The following is a 16,846-nucleotide window of genomic DNA, read 5'->3' on the forward strand; positions in this document are numbered from 1 at the left end:
TTGAGTGCTCCTGAGTTCAATCTCTGGTACCAAACAAACAACAACAACAACAACAAAAAAAAAAAAAAAAAAAAAAAAACACTATTGGAAATGGCAAAAAAGAAAACAGCCTGGGGGCTGGGGCTGGGGCTGAGCGGTAGAGCACTCACCTAGCACATGTGAGGCCCTGGGTTCGATCCTCAGCACCACATTAAAATAAAGGTATTGTGTCCAACTACAACTAAAAAAATAAATATTAAAAAGAAAATAAAAGAGCCCCTACTGAGAGAGAGAGAGAGATAGAGAGAGAGAGAGAAGAAAACAACACCAAGAGCACAAGTGTACAGAAAATTGGCCAACAGGACTTGGAGCCAAGGGACAGGACTGAGAACCACAGAACAGAACAGGGGTTTTGAGAGGTGTCTTCACACTGCCCTATGCTCCCTGAATCCCTCACAAGGAGCCTCACAATGCTTCATGTCTCACTTCAGACTCAACAGAGCTTGCCTTTCAGAACCTCAGGTCTGTGAAAGACGTATATCCAATTGCAGGGACCAGAGGGGAGAGTTGGCTATGCCTGATACACAAACATGGCAGTCTGCAGAGACCCATGTCTACATGGAGACAACACAGGACTATGAAAACTAACAACATCCCTTGTCCAATCACATGGAGGCCACAGTTTCAGAGCAACGAGAGTGAGTTGCGTTCCAGGGAGTGACCTTCCCCAGACATCATAGATGCCAAGCTCCTGTACAAACCCTTCCTGCTCATCCCCGCTTTTGTTCTTACTCTGTGAGGAGTGAAACAAACTCACGATAAACTACAGAGGGGCTTTCTTCAACACATTCCAAAGACCACTGAAAACCGACACGTGAAGAACATCACCATTCTGTGTGCTGTGACAAGACAGAAAACCAGGAGTTCACAGGCGTCCTGGTGACCTCTGACATCTACATGGTAGAGCAGCTGACAACAGCACAGAGGCAGGTGGCCCCCAGCCCTAGCCAACAGGGAGGCCTGTCAGAGAGCCAGAAAGAGGGCCTTTCCAGGGACCAACAAGATACCAGGAACAGGATACACAGTCAGAAGACACCAAGGCTAAGGGACAGTGTGCAGGCCAAGAGGAGGACAGGAGTGGGCAGGGAAACTGGGCCCCACATGGAGATGCAGAGGAGCCACGTGCAAGAGCCCCGAGCTCTGGTGGGACAGAAGAGCTAAGAGGCACAATGTCTCCAGGCATGGGGGACGGGGGAGCTCGACAGGAAAAGGTGACGAAGGAAAATAAGTGTGTGCTTTCAGACAGTGTCACAGGACAATAAGGTATTTGGCAGGCTCTAGGAATCTATGTGTCCCCCTACCCAATCAGCATGTAGGAGGGGGCTCACACAAACAACAGAACACACTCAATCGTTGTGCATGGAATCCGCCAGGTCTCTCCACTTGTCATCCATGAAAGCTTCCCAACCCTCTCTGTGACTTGCTGTCCTCCTTCCGGAAGAGAACTTTCCATGACCAACAAAAATGGACCCACTCTCAGGACCAACTTTCAGAAAGTCACAGAATATGACATCTAACAAGAAAAGAAAGATGATCACCATAACCAACATGAACCACTACAGCCTTGGACCCCTTGGCCCAAACCATTTGGTGCTGAGATACACAAAGGAGCCAGGGGTCCCACACATGGCAGCAGCAGTGACAAATGGAAAGAGAACAACTGGTGCTGAACTCAGCACAAAACCTCATGCTGATGGTCATGGGAATGATGGAAGCAGAAGACCCACCAAGTCTACTCAGGGGCATCAACATGTGGAGACAGACAGCCTGAGAGAAGAGGGTGTGTGCCCACAGAGCTCTACTCCACAGTCAAAGAGGAAGCAGCAAGACGTCAGCTTCTAAAGCCAGGGGAGTTCAATACACTACGGGTCAAGAGGCAGTAGCCTGGCTGGGAGGACACCACAGGAATGGTGAGAGAAGCCTTTGCACACAACACGGAAGACCACCAAGATGCTCAAAGGTGAAAGAAGCAATGAAGCCACAGCTATCCCATTTCTCCTGGGTCAGAAAGAGTAATATCTGGAGAGAAGAATTAGAAATAGTTATAGGTGTCAGAATGGAGCATGGAGAACGAGCCCACTGTGCTGCAGGAATACAGAGCACAACCCAGCATGCTGGGACGGAAAACACACAGGGCAGGAATTTCTCCCAACCTGGGCAGGAAGCAGCAAAATGTTGAAGACAGAGACAGTGAACAGGTCATGGACCAAGTGCCACAGGAGCAACCCAGGGTGCACAAGGCAAAAGCCAGAACTGTACCTAGAGGTGACCTTGTCCCATGACTACAGACAGACTGCACAAACTGAATTCAAACAGTCTCAACAAAGCTAGCATCCACTCATCCACTCCAGCACACCAGTGCCAGGCCCTGAACAGACTAGCTCTGACATGGTGGGGAGTGCCTGCAAAGGAATGCTCGGATTCCTGCCAGCCACTAAGCCTGCAGGCTGACTGTCCTTGCTCATAGGCAGACCCAGAACCTACTCGCACTCAGAGCCCTTCAAACACAAATCCCAAACCAGGAAAGCAGCATAGGGTTCCTAGAGCACGGATAGCCATTCCCTAGCCATGGATCCTGACTGTCAGGCACTGGGCATGTGGCCAGCCAAGCACAGGCAGGCACATCCTAGGCCCGGCCAGTGACTGGGTGAGGGCAATACGAGAAAGCATGCCCTGCAGGTGTTTGCCGGAAACCAGGCCCACCACCACCCCACCTCGCCACCACCAGCAAAAGCCAAGTGGCCTCCCAGAGGCTGAGCCTGCGCACACTCACCATTGTCAAAGTCGATGTACTTGGTGATCTTGTGCCAGGTGCGATAGTAGAAGTGCCGCACTTGCTCTTTGTTCTTCACCATGCTTGCAGGCTTACCCTTCTTCTTGTACTTCAAAGCAATGTTGTTCTGAATCGCTTCAAAGTCCTTCCCATGCTAGAAAACAAAGTCCACCATGTAGGCGCCGTCCAGAAGGGAGAGGGGGGACCAGCTGCGGACAAGCAGGCTGTGCTTCACAACTCTAGTCTGCCTGTGAACTTCAACTTCACTTCCCTCAAGTCTCTGGTTCTAACTGTGATAAAGCAGCAAAAGGAATCCAGGGATGGGACTTTCACAGCCTATGGTACCAAAGGGGCAAGGGCCTCACTACAGTCTGAATGTGTCCCTTCAAAACTCTGATGCTGTCAGTGTTATGCTATTAAGAGGCAGGGCCTACAAGAGGTGATGAGGCCATGAGGGTCCCCCTCATGAATGACAATGAGGCCCTTACAATAGAGGCTTCCAGAAGCACTTAGCAAGCTTGCCCTTCTGCGTTCTGCCCAGGAAGGACACAGCACACCTCCCCTTAGGAAAACATGAACATTAGGAGCCATGCTGGAAGCAAAGAGCAGACACTGAGCCTTTGGCAGCTTGATCTTGGGCTTCCTGACTTTCAGAACAGTAAGAAAATAAATTTGTTTCCTGTAAATTGCCCAATGTTAGATATTATTGTTGTAACAGCACAAAACAGACTACATGGCCCCAGAGCAGGAGAAATATCAAATCTATTATTGGGATAAACAGCTTAATCCTAAAGATCTTCAGAGACCACGACTGATACACCTGCACAAGAACATCACTGGCAGACAGGAGAACACCAAAATGGAAGATCTTGGGGTACTTCTACCTAGCATTTTAAAATGGAAGAATGGATCACTCTTCAGAAACACCTCATTTCTGCCAGGTGCAGTGGCACACACCTGTAATCCCAGTAATCTGGGAGGCTGAGGCAGGAAGATCACAAGTTCAAAGCCAGCCTCAGCAATTTAGGGAGACCCCGTCTCAAAATAAAAAATAAAAAAGGCTGGGGATATAGTTTAGTGGTAGAGCATCCCTGGGTTCAATCCCCAGCACAAAAAAAATAAAATAAAATAAAATAAACTCACTTCTTTGATCATATAGAGTGTACTCTACATTCAAACGGATGATAATAGAGATATCCACGAAGAAATCCACACAGAATATGCCTGAGGCACACCTGGGGAACAGCCCTTCCTTGAAGGCCTCCATGCCAAAGCTGTGCCAACCTAGATTTTGAGAACAACCCTTGTTCCCAGAGAACCAAATGCTCCTCAGTCTCCTCAAACCACTTAGTGAGAGGTCTTGGTTTCTAAATACCACTTCTTGAAGGGAAGCAGAGCCCCCTGGAGAAGTGGGATTCAAGGTCAGGGTGGAGAGAGCATCAGGTAAGCAGGCAACACCTTGAGGTAACAAGGTAAGGCAGGAGCAAGAAAGTCAAGTTGCAGAGGCTCCCAGTGGCAATAAAATCAGCAAAGCCAAGAATGAATTATAACCCACAAAATGAACTAGACCGTGAGTCCACATTCTCACAGGCAAGTCACTGATGCTACGTGGGTGCTGGACAGGGAGGGCTCTTCTTGGCATAGGGTTTCTCAGCTGCAGACACCAGCCAATGGAAACAGACTCGGTGAGATCACCATGGGGCAAATTGCACTGGTCGGTGATCACTGCTGCCACTGGAACTAGTGAAAGAAGTGGCTCAGAGAAAAGCTAACCACCTGGCAAAGGGAGAGACCTGCAGATAACACCCCAACACAGGGACCCATCTCACTGCACAGCTCCAAGCCAAAAGTACCAAGAATTCATGAGGAAACCACAGACAAACCCAAACTGAGGGACATTCTTTAAACTAACAGGCTGGGAGTCCTAAAGACCAACGGAGGAAGTGTCCAGGCTACAGAGGACCTAGGAGTTCCTCCAGCCAAGTGTAACTCTGAGGGAATACCCACCTGCCAACTCAGCATGAGGACTGCAGATAAATAAGCCTATCCCACCCCCTTTCCTCATTTCATATGTCACACTGAGAGTATGCAAACATCAGGAAGGGTATTCTTTGTACTCTTTATGCAACAATTTTTAAAGCCTGAAATCGTTTCCAAGTAAAAATATTTAAAAACCCAGTAAAAATGAAAGCTTGCTTACTGTCCAAAAAAAAAAAAAAAAAAGAAGCCCGGTACTGGCATGTGTCTCTAGTTATAGTTACTCAGAGGTGCAGGCTGGAGGATTGTTTTGAGGCCAGCCTGGGCAACTCAATGAGACCCTGTCTCCAAAAAAAAAAAAAAAAAAGGAAAAGAAAAGAAAAGAAAGAAAGGCACATATAATATGAAGAGGCAAAGCTAGTATTAAAAGGCCTCTCTAGTGTTCAGCTCAGAGGCCATGTCCTCCCTATCCTCTGCCTTGGGCAGGAACCACAATAGACACAGATGCAGATGTCTCCTCTGCCTCACCAGGTCAGCTCAGCACTGACAAGCAGCCTCTAAGTCTTGTGGCATTTGAGCACACACCTTTAAATGCTCAATGGGAAGTTGCATTTTCCTGATGCAATGGTAAGCCCCTGAAGGGCAGGATTTTCTCTGCATTCCCAGCACTACTGTGCTATAGTCACACACATTCATAAATTCGTTGTGGTGGCCACCAACACAACGAATTGGCAAAGTTGAAAGCTGGAGAAAGCTCTCTAAGCCAAAGAGATGGAAACTTATAGCCTATGGTGAAAAGTCAGATGCCCCTGCTGCTGCACTGGCAGGACAAAAGGCTAGTTGTGTGGTAGCAAGTCAAGGGCTCTATAGCAAAAACACAAACGGATGGACGGACAGGTAAGGGAAACGAGACCTCAGCACAAAACCTCCACTGAAGCAGACGCCTAGGAGAGATGACAAAGAGGAGGTCCATGGTGTCACCTGCCAACTCCACCCTCAGGTACCCAGCCACAGGAAGGAGTCTGGATGGCCACCACTCAAGAGACTAATCTGAGACTGGGGCCCAGGACTGTCCGCACTAGGGTGGGAAGAGCAAGGCAGAACTTGCCTCTGCAGGGTGTCTGAGGCAGGAGAGAAGAAACAGACTGAGGCCCAGGACAAGGACAGTGCAGAGTCCCTGCATCCAGTCCGCCCTCACATTTCTGTCCCTTCAGTTAGAACAGCCAGCTGCTTAATTTCTTCTGCCTTTGGTGCTGTTCTGAGTTGGGTTTCCACCACCAGAAGCATAACTAAGTCATATGTATGTGCATGGAAATGGCAGTGTGGGGCTCAGGTGTCCTCAGCAGCAGCCCTAGGTTTGATCCCATCAATAAAATGAACGACAAAGGAGGCAGCAAAACTGTGAGACACTACAGAAGCCCTTAGAGGCCTGTGCCTGACCACCACCACCCCAGCTCAAGATTTCAGCTTCCCACACTCGCCCCCAACTCCCACCTTGTTTTGGTCAGCACAAAACAACATACATGCTGCTTGAGGTCATGGAACCAAGAGCAGAAAGCACTAATTGATGGGTGCAACAGTGACTATCATCACTAACCAAAGGTTTCAGGAGGCCTAAGGACACATTGCTGCCTGGTAGAAGGGAAGGCACCACTGCACCTGAGAAGGGCAATGGTGGTCAGAAAAGAGGGGCCCCTCCCACTACTTCTAATGGAGACCACATCTCTATAGCACCACTGTGCACATCCATGTCATAAGGCCCTCTGGCCCAGTCTCCCCAGGAGGGAAGGCCACACTGCAGGAGTGATGGCTCCAAGTGAGACATAGCAAGGCTATAGATTCTGACAACATTATGGGAATTGCAGTTCTATGCCTGACGGTTTGACAAAGTCTTAACTTGGTGATACCATCTCTGCGAAATGTATTTTATTTTAACACTCTTAAAAAGAACACTTATATTTGTTCAAATTATTTCACATTTACAAAAAAAAACACCTTGTGTGCAACACTTCCTTCTTTCCATGGACAGCTGAGTCACACCACACTGCACATCGTCTGCCCACTGGGATGGGCACGGCAGCAATCAGCCCCAGGAGAGACCAGTACCAGCCACAGGAACAGTCAACCAAGTTTGCTGCCCACGTTCGAGAGTGTCTCCTTTTCCAATCACTCTGTAAACACTGGTTTAAATTCCAAAGTCTCATGCCTTTGGTGAATTTCTGTATCCCAGGCTTTACCCCCATGAATTAGCCATTAAAAGGATGAGGATTGTTGATCCTGATTCCACATGCCAAATTTATTGTCCAAAATAAGGAACATGCAAAAAGATGCTCGATGTAGCACTGTCTATAACAACAGAATCTGGAAGCACCCTCAATAATTCACAATACAAAAACGGTCAGGAAGTACAGGCCTTGGTCAGGCTCATGGGACACTTGGTATCTTCTGCAACTACTCAATTCTGTCACTAGCTCAAAGCCAGCTGCACACAGCATGAAAGAATGGACACAATTGTGCATCAATAAAATTTTATTCACTACAATGGGTAATGTGGATTCAGGCTACACTTGAAGTAGAATATTTATAGGCATTTAAAAAAACAAACCGCCAGGTGCAGTGGCGCATGGCTATAATCCCAGCTGCTCACGAGGCTGAGGCAGGAGGATTGCGAGTTCAAAGCCAGCCTCAGCAAAAGCAAGGTGCTAAGCAGCTCAATGAGACCCTCTCTCCAAATAAAATATAAAATAGGGCTGGGAGATGGCCCAGGGTCGAGTGCCCCTGAGTTCAATACCTGGTAACAAAAAACAAACAAACAAATAAATAAACACCAAAAACGGGGACTGCAAATGTAGCTCAGTGGTAGAGCACTTGCCTAAGATTAGGCCCTTGGTTCAATTCTCAGCATCACAAAAAAGAAAACAAAAATTAAAAGTAAAAAAAAATTTCAACCAAGCAAAGGAAACATGAAACACCATGAAAAATGCATCTCATATTAATAAGAAAGTATATCCATGATAACTACAAAATTAAAAGAAAAAAAAAAAAAAACACCCAGCTGGGCACAGTGGCACACACCTGTAATCACAGTTACTCAGGAGGCTGAGGCAGGAGGTTCACAAGTTCAAGGCCAGCCTGGGCAACTTAGCAAGACCCTGTCTCAAAATAAAATTTTAAAAAGGGGTTGGGATGTAGCTTAATGGTAGAACACCTTGGGTTTAATCTCCAGTACTGGGAGCGGGGTGGGGGGGGAACACCTGTGAGAACAGCCAGTAGGGAGCATGGCCACTTCCTGGGCGGCAGATCTAGGCAGTGGCTTCTCTGTTTGCAGGACCTCCCATTTGGTTTCAGATTAGCGCAACATCTTATGGCATTTAGCTGCTACAGGTATCCCCTGGCCCCTCCTTACTCAGGGAACACACAAGTCAGCCAACTCTGCAGCCAAGGAAAGGCCCCGAGACTAGAATGCATCCGTGAGACAAGGAGAGACAACCAGGAAAGACAGGAGTCAGCATAAGCAACACTTCCTCACAGCCCCTCCCAGTACAAGCTTCTACATCACACATAAAAGGACCAAGATTCCAGGAGAACCCACCCCCAACTCACTCACCTCATACAATCCCTCGAAGAAGGTGTTCTTATCCTCTGTGCTCCATGACTCCCACTGTCGCCGGACCTTCTTGCCTTCCTCCTTTTCAGCCCCTGAGGACCCTAAGTTCCGGGAAGAGGAGCGCGAGCCCCCTGCAGGGGCAGCAGGGGCAACACCAGACCCGTTTCCAGAGGTTGACCCGTTACTGTCAGCTCCTTGGAGAAAGAGGACCATACAGTGACCTGTTCCAGAAAACTGGAGGGCCAGACAAGGCAGGCAGACAGGTGCAGAGGGCTGGGGCCCACCCTGCAGCCATCCTACTCCAGCTACTCAGCCAGTGACCCCAGGCACCTGGGACACATCACATCTGGAATGACAGAAGCCCAACCTGACTGACTCTTTAAAACGTCTTATGAAGAGGAAAGAAAGTTAGTGCGGACTGTTTAAACAGCACAGTGATGCCACGGCATCTGGTGTTCCATCCACATAAAAGGCAGATCTGTCCACTCCACAAAGCCACACGTTACATGCATTTCACAGTGTCCCTTGTTCAAATGAGGTGTGGGCTGAAATACACTTCCCATCTGTTTCAATAAAAAGGCTAAACTTGAAGTACAAGAGGATATTAACATGTGACACCACCTCCTTTCAGATGTGATCAGTATTTTAGAACAGGAACATTCAATGACTGAGGGGATGCCATCTTAAGGCTCTGTCCTTGACCCACTACCACACCATCTCTAGACTCCGAAGAATGCCCACTGATCTTGCAAGTTATAGGGCATCAGTCCCTTCCCTAACTTCCACAGAGTTCTTCAAAAAGAGCACAATGAAGCCCCAGGGGACTGGGAGGCCACACCCTTTGAGGCCACAGAAAAAGAGCTTTTGTGACCTGACCCAATTCTCCTGCCCACCTGAGTGCATCCTCTTGGAGGAAATGGGAATTCACAGTACATCCATGATACCAGTTCTCTTTTATAGGACAATGGGACCATAAAATCCTGAAAAACCTGCCAATTTGGAAATAACCTCATGAGGATGGAAATAATATCACAGAAGTAAAAGTGCTTTAAAAAACAAAAGCCAAACATTTGTAGATGATTGTTTTAATGCTTTCCTAACAAAATAACTGGGGGGCATTTCCACTTCTGGTGGGCCGGGGCAGATAGGCTAGAGACTCAGGCACTCACTTCTCTTCCTCTCTGCCCCCAGGTCTTCCTTCACAGCCAGGTGGAGAAGCAGCTTCACAGAAGAAATGAAAGGTAAGAGAAATGAGAAACTACAAGCCCATAAATCTACAAAGACTTGCTTGCAAAGACTATCTCTGCACAGAACATGAGTGACAGGTGCAGAGGCTGCCTGGGAGGACACAGAAGGTGGATTCACCCCTCTGTGGCAGCTGGTCCAGCCTGTGCAACTGTGGGCTGTCACTGCAGATAGTGCTGAGATGGCTTGATCCAAGCATTTTAACTTCATGACAGTGTGAAACTGTGAAACCAATTTTCAATTCCCAGGCTGGGGACATGAGCATGACACCCCTGATGCTGGGCAGTGGCACAGAGCTGCCACCCCTGGTCAGCCACATGACCAGGAGGTAAAACAGACTATCCACAATGGACTGTACTGCTGGGCCAGGACAATCTAAAGGCTTATGAAATGTACTTTAACCTATGATATTTTTAACTTAGGATGATTTTATTGGATGTAATTCCATTATACATCAAGAAACATTCATATTTCAAACAGTATTTGAAAATAGGCCATAGCTTAGCTATCAGAAGGAAGAATATGTTTTACACAGAGAAAATGTTCTTCAGTTACATGGAACGTATTTGATCCTCCCATTGGAAAAGGTTCACTAGCTTTGATTAGTTAACTTTATGTGACAACGTAATCAGGTAGAAAGTTGTGGTATATCAGAGGTGCACGGTCCACCACAAGAGGCTATTTAAACAATGATTAATTAAAAAGCAAAGCCCAGCAGGGCATGGTAGTGCATGCCTCTAACCCCAGCTACTCAGGGCAGAGGCAGGAGCATCACAAGTATTAGGCCAGCCTCAGCAACTTAGTGAGACCCTATATCAAAAAAAAAAAAAAAGGCAGGGGATGAAGCTCAGAGGTAAAGCACTCCTGGGTCTATTGTCAGTACCACAGGAAAAAAAAAGAAAAAAGAAACTCAACTCCACTATCACACCACATTTCCAGTGGTCATTGGCCAAATGTGTCTCATAGCCACTCTGTTACCATGCAAAGTACTCTAGACAATGCTTCATCTAAATGTTCAATATTTACTGTCGTAAACACAGTTACATGATTAAAGATAAGCTCAAAGCCTGCTTTCCACTCTGTGTGTCCATGGGAAACAGTTAAGGCATCCCTTGTACTATCAGGTGGGCCCAGGTCCCCGCAGAGCCCTGTTCTTTACCAAACCAAACCCAACAAAGCTGGCATCTCCTGAGGTACTTTCCAGGAGGTTGGGGCTGCTTTTGTTGCAGACTTCAGGACAAGTCACAGGTGAATTTGAAACAGCTTTGAAATACCAGAAGATCTGGTTCACATAGAGACTGAAATCCTCATGTACAGCCATTTGAGCAAGGGCTACCTGTTCACGTCTGCACACACACAACAGAAGGCCTCACAGACATTTCCAGTTTCTGAGGAACACTCACTGAGCTCTTTTTCCCAACAACAGGGCTTGCTATCCAGCTGTACATTGCTGCTTGGATTAACATCTGCAAGTCCATGCTGACACTGGGCATGCCTGAAAGCAGAAAACTCAGCCTCTGGAATCCCATAATCCCCATCTCTCAACTCGACTTCATGAGACTGCTGGGTAAGTGCTGGCCATCAAGACAAGGAGAGTGAAAGTAAAGGAAACGGGAAGTACCTGAGCTGGAAGGGACCTCAGAGGCAGAGAAGGACAAATCCCATTGGAGGATGTGAAGCCAAGATACACCAGTAAGAGCAGCTCTGAGGCAACACGCCACTCTCCCACAAGCCCCTGGCCACTTGAGATGCTAGGTCTTTCCTTCTGATGTTCCAAGAGTGATCCTCTACAGTGTAGAAAATTAAAGTGACATGAACATTCAAATGAAAAAGCAATTCACCTCAAGCAATCATTTCTAACACCCAGTATTCCTTATGCTAAACCTCAAAAGCTCTACAGAACTAGAACAGAATCACACTTCAGAGAAGAAAACAAGGTACCTGGTTCACCCCAGAACTCTAGAGAGAACACAACTTTCTTAACTCAAGCAGAATAAAAAATAGGAAGCAGGACCAGAGACACTCTGGTAGAATACAATGGCGACCACCTGGGAGAAGCTGCCCTCAGCCCAGAAGGATCTGGAAGAAGCATAAGGGGAAGCTTAAGACGTAATCAAAGGGGGAAGAGCAAGCCAAAGAAGAGGGTAGCAGCAGAAATGTAGGAGACAAGGTGAAGTCAAGACTGAGTGGGCAGAGCTCTTTCTCCAGGGTGGAGTATGTGCTAGGGCCTGAGAGCATGCTCCGTGGGTGACCATGATGCTGGGACCACCCTGGTGTCCAGCAACAGTTTGCTACTCAGGAGGTTGAGGCTAGAGGCTGAAGGCTTGCAAGGCAGCCTGGGCACCTCAGTGAGACCTTGTCTAAAAAAAAAGAAAGAAAGAAAAAGAAAGGGCTGCAGATATAGTTCAGTGGTAGAGCACTCCTGCTCTCCCACTCTCTAGAACCTGCACTTGAGGGACACAGCCATGTGGCCTAGGCCCCCTACTCTAGCTCCAGACAAGGAACACCACAGTTTCACCTTCACTTCTCCTGTCACCCATGCCCTCTTTCTCCAACGCCCTCATACTACCCTAGGAAGACAAAAACCACTCTTTCACCTGAACTGGAAAAGCTGAGGCACAGATGGAGAAGCCATACCCCTGCTTGGTACCCAACAGGCCTGGGAAGAATAGAACTCGTGCTGTAATAGCACCTTCAAACCACACTAAAGCTCAGCTCCGACTCATCCTCGCAGTTTAGAAACAGGGAAACTGAGCTACTACACATGAAAGACCCAAGGTCAACAGGCAGCGAGAGCTAAGCCTGAGCCCAGGGCATCTTCCTATGCTATGCTGCAGGCCACCTCCACACTGACAGCATGCACCACCCTGTTCTTCTTGGGGCCACCATAACACACGTCAGTCAGTGGGCTGCTTCTTCACACATAAGGCTACCAGACTCAGTTTGAAAGGAGAGGAAACTTGACCTTGAGATCCCCTCTCACTTTTGAAAGATGAGAAAATCAAGAAATTAAGTGACTCAACCAAAGCCACCTGGCTAATGAATGGCAGGACTTAGAGCTTTGGAAGTTTTCTACTGCTTAAAAAAATAAAAATAAATCTTGTAACTTAGGAAAGATACAGAGGACGTCATTGCAATCCATATTAAACTAGAAACTATAATCCAGAGCAGCAGATGCCAACTAAGCATGAGGAACACAGTGACTGTCCTGGTGGCCCACAAGACTCTGGTTCACTTGGTCCATTCTCTCAGAAAGGCATTTTCAGAATCATCTCATGGAAGAATGTCTCCAGGCTGATCTGCTCCCAACTCCAGCACAGGGAATTGTCCCATGGCCTTTGTCTGCAGCATGAGAGGGCAAGTACCCTTCGCAGAGCTACAAACGTGGGAACAACACAATGTGTATTTCCACAGCACCTTCGAGATATGCAAAAGCACAGCTTCACCTCATTTACACAATGTGCAGTCACTGTCCCCATTTCAGAAACAGGGAGACTGAGGCTACCAAAACATCAGTCTCAAGGTCATCAAGCAGCAAAAACCAAGTCTGAAACCAATCCTGACATCAAACCACTAAGGCCACCATGGCTACCTCGGTTTACAACACACCCGGTTGAGGCAGAAGGTCCAAAGTGGTCTCCCTGGGGTTCAGTGCCTTTCCCAGCATAGGACATTCTCGTCAGGCACTGGTTCAAGCACCTTTACTTTCAGGGGCCCAGATGTGGCTAAGGGGAGATCATCTCTACCAAGTCACACAGGAAATGGTTCAAGCAAGCCAATTCCCAGTGAGCGTCACCTTGATGGTAAATTTGAATGCCTTCTACTGATGCAGTCCAGTAGTCATCCACACACAAGGTTGCTGCCTGACTCCACGTGACAGAGGCTTGACCAACAGTCACAACCCTCCCAATGCTCCTCGTAGCACCAGTCTTTGCATATGCCATTCACGTGCTTCAGTTGTGCCTGAAAAGCTCAGTCCAGGGTCACCAGCCTCTAGGACATCCTCCAAGCTCTAAAGATGAGCTCTGATGAGAATCTCTGTGACATTTTCCTCTGTCAGCACCAGTCTCTAAAAGTGGCCTGGGCCTCAGTTCTCATGACCCACCGAGCACAGGTGGGTCTGGTCACAGAGCTGGACCATATGCACTGTCCTTAATGTCACACAGGTAGGAGAGAGTTGGCTGTGAATGGGACAAGACAAGTCCTCCTTTTTTTCTCTTGTTCTCCTACACAGGTCTGAAGGTATTCAACACGGCTCAATGTAACTGCCCAAGCATGGCCTAGCAGGTTCCAGGCAGTCCTCACTGCATCTAAGTTCAGAGACTGGATACTTAGCCTGTGGTCTTGTGATAATCTTAAGTCTCTTTCCTCCTGAGAGCACAGAGCCAAGACTTCTCAGCCAGCACTACTATGCCTCAGCCCGGACAGGGCACAGGTCCTAATGAAAAGCTAAGGAGAGTGACCAGAGCAGAGCCAAGAAGAGTCTGCACCTTCCACACATGGTCACCTATCTGCACAGAGAAGGGCAGCATTCTCCTGGGGGTTCAGGCTAGGCAAAGGCCCACCAGACACAGATGGATGCTGATTTCAGCAAATTAATCTCCTGAAATACTCTCTTAAGAACACACAGAATCCAAGATGTTGCTGCACAGCTGTCTCCTTCCTCTCTAAACATTATGGTAAGCTCTTTGCCACAAGCTCTACTGACTTGTGTTAAAAGGAACCTGGCCTTCAGGCATAGTGAACAGCTTCCCCTCAGCCATGCAAGCAGAGAGTCTTAGAAGACTGGTACCATACTGGAAAGAGGTTTCAATCAGCAGCCATGTAGCAACTCCAGGATGGAAGCCCGGTCCCAACTGCTGGTTCAAACCTCTTTTCAGCATGGTGTCAGTGTCTCTAAAGCTGATTACCACAGGTGAGACATTTCAAAAGACATCTTTTGAAACCACCTAGAAACTGGAAGCAGTCCATGGGGTATAGAGACACTTAATTATCCCCACTTATAGACAAAGGAATTGAGGTTCTGAGAGATGGGCTAGTGTGCACAGGGTCAGCCAAATCATGAACTGGCCAACAGGGAAAGGCATTGCGGATGATGTCTCTGAACTTGGGTTCTATAGACAGTCTCTCAAACTCTGGATTTTAATCTCAAATACATTCTCTGGTCATTCTGGCAGAGCTAGAGAAGTTAAGCAAATCCACCCGTTTCTGGTTTGCAGTTTACTAAACAGGTTGAACACAGATTTCAACAACAAACTTCAGTTTCTATACTCAACCAAAAGTAAGTTAGGAATGCCAGATGCTCTACACACAGGTACTAAGTGTTAGCTACAATGTCTATTAATTCAAAATGAATCTGGAATCATACTAGAAAAAAAAAATTTTCATGGAAGTCCATGGAAGAGTCTATTATTATTTGGAGAAAAAAACAGAGTTGTGTGGAGAAAAACAAACTCTGTCATACCTGACCTCTTGCACACCTGATGAAGGCAATGGGGAAGATTCAGGGTGTGGTGAAGGACATCCAAATGGCCCTGGGGACTGTGAGATGCTGGCAGCCCAGAAGAGGCCTCAGCAGCCCAGGCAGGAAGCTGGATGAGCAGCTCTGAAGGTGAAGGAGACAAACTTCCCTCTCCTGAGGGCACTGTTATACCAGGGCTTTATTTTGCATTTTACAACTTTAAAAAGAGAATGAGAAGTTATTCTCTGCTTTAAGTCCCACACTGGGACAAGAATCAGAAACAGAAGCACCAATCTGGGCAAGCCACTCAGCTGCAAACACAAAAGCAAACCTCCTTTCATCACTCTGCTACCTGGACAACTCCATCTGGACTGGAGGTCTCAGAGCCCTATAACCTCATGTGTGGGAAGCCAGGAAGTCAGTGCTCTCATGCCCTACATTTCATCCCAGCAGCCACTTCCAGAGGGCAAGCCATCACTACTATTCGTTCTCTCAAAGCACAGACACTTCTCTGATGGAAAGGCAAATCTGAGAGGTTAAATGAGGGGAGCAAGATCTGAGGGCCAAGGAGATGGGGACTATGGATGCCAGAGGGACTCCAGGTCCAGAACTTCTGAAACTATCACTACCACAAAGGCTCCCAAGGAGCTTACATGAGCTAGGTTCAGACCAGAGGAATGGAGGTGAGCCTATAAGCAGCAACCGGAAGCTGCTTTTTACAAAACAAACAGTGCCAGTAAAGCAAACTAATGTTTTCCTAACAAACCAGCAGTTCTCATACCAAAATAAACTTGTCTGAGGCAAGTTTTAATTTCTGAAACATACAACATTACCTTATACTTACACCTTAAAATTAGTATATGCTGACATCAAATTTCTTTATCAATTAGTAAGGTCATGAATCCCAAAGCCTGTGGTCTTCGGTACTGAATGAGTGAATTTCATGGAACACATTTGGGACAGATCTACCAAAGAAGTAACCTGTTAGCTCTTGAAATATTTTCTTTTTAAGACTACCAGTCTATTTAATAAACTAAAATTAATCTTCCCCAAGGAATTAAGTGAAAGTCTTTTTCCCCCCACTGGAAACTCACATTTGCTACTTATAAAGAATGCAACAAACTTGTTCTGAAACAAAAAATAAAAGTAATTTGCCTGGAAAATTTAAGAAAAAACACAAAGCTAAAATACAGATAAAAGCAGACACCCAAGAAGTATGGATACATGGAGGACAAAAATAACATTTGCTGTATTACTTAGTGGGGCCCTAGCAAAGCATTAATATTCTCAACCCCTGGGAACACAAGGACAAACACAAGAGCTAACTCTTGAGGTCAGTCCCTAACCCTGACCCTGACCTTGACCCTAGGGCAGTGGAGGATCCTTCCAGTGGCGCCAAGCTGGCCCCAGTGCAAATCCTAGGGGCCATCAGAACCTTCAGGCCCCTTCAAGTCCAGAGCACCTGAAAGCAGGCCAACCCTTATCAGCTACCCAAGGGAGTCCGAAAAGCCAGATCTTTGTTGCATTCCCACCTGGTGTCCAGAAAACAGACAAGGAGTTCCCTCTCTAACCTGTGTCCCACCAGCCCAGGTCCTCCCGCACCGCGGCCCACGCCCGCCTACCTCTCCCGCGGGGCCCGGAGATACTGGCGCCGCAGCCCGCCGCGCCCGGCGCGTCCTTCCGGGGCCTTTTGCTCTGCGGCCGCACACTGGACCGGAGGAAGTGGTGCTGGTCTTGCGGGCTG

The 16,846-nt window shown here is 47.4% G+C and overlaps 1 protein-coding gene across 1 annotated transcript in view; it reads right to left on the bottom strand.

The window, feature by feature from the left end:
* Cramp1 (cramped chromatin regulator homolog 1) overlaps positions 1–16,846 on the bottom strand; it is a 54,773-nt gene that overhangs the window by 36,139 nt on the left and 1,788 nt on the right. The window contains exons 2-5 of the mRNA XM_048790062.1: positions 16,725–16,843; positions 9,566–9,617; positions 8,397–8,590; positions 2,813–2,966 (exon numbers count right to left, since the gene is read on the bottom strand). Coding sequence (XP_048646019.1) covers positions 2,813–2,966; positions 8,397–8,590; positions 9,566–9,617; positions 16,725–16,843 — 519 coding nt within the window. The remainder of the gene's footprint in view (positions 1–2,812; positions 2,967–8,396; positions 8,591–9,565; positions 9,618–16,724; positions 16,844–16,846) is intronic.

The sequence above is a fragment of the Marmota marmota genome, unplaced genomic scaffold, assembly GCF_001458135.2.
Source record: "Marmota marmota marmota unplaced genomic scaffold, marMar, whole genome shotgun sequence".
Lineage (NCBI taxonomy): Eukaryota > Metazoa > Chordata > Mammalia > Rodentia > Sciuridae > Marmota > Marmota marmota.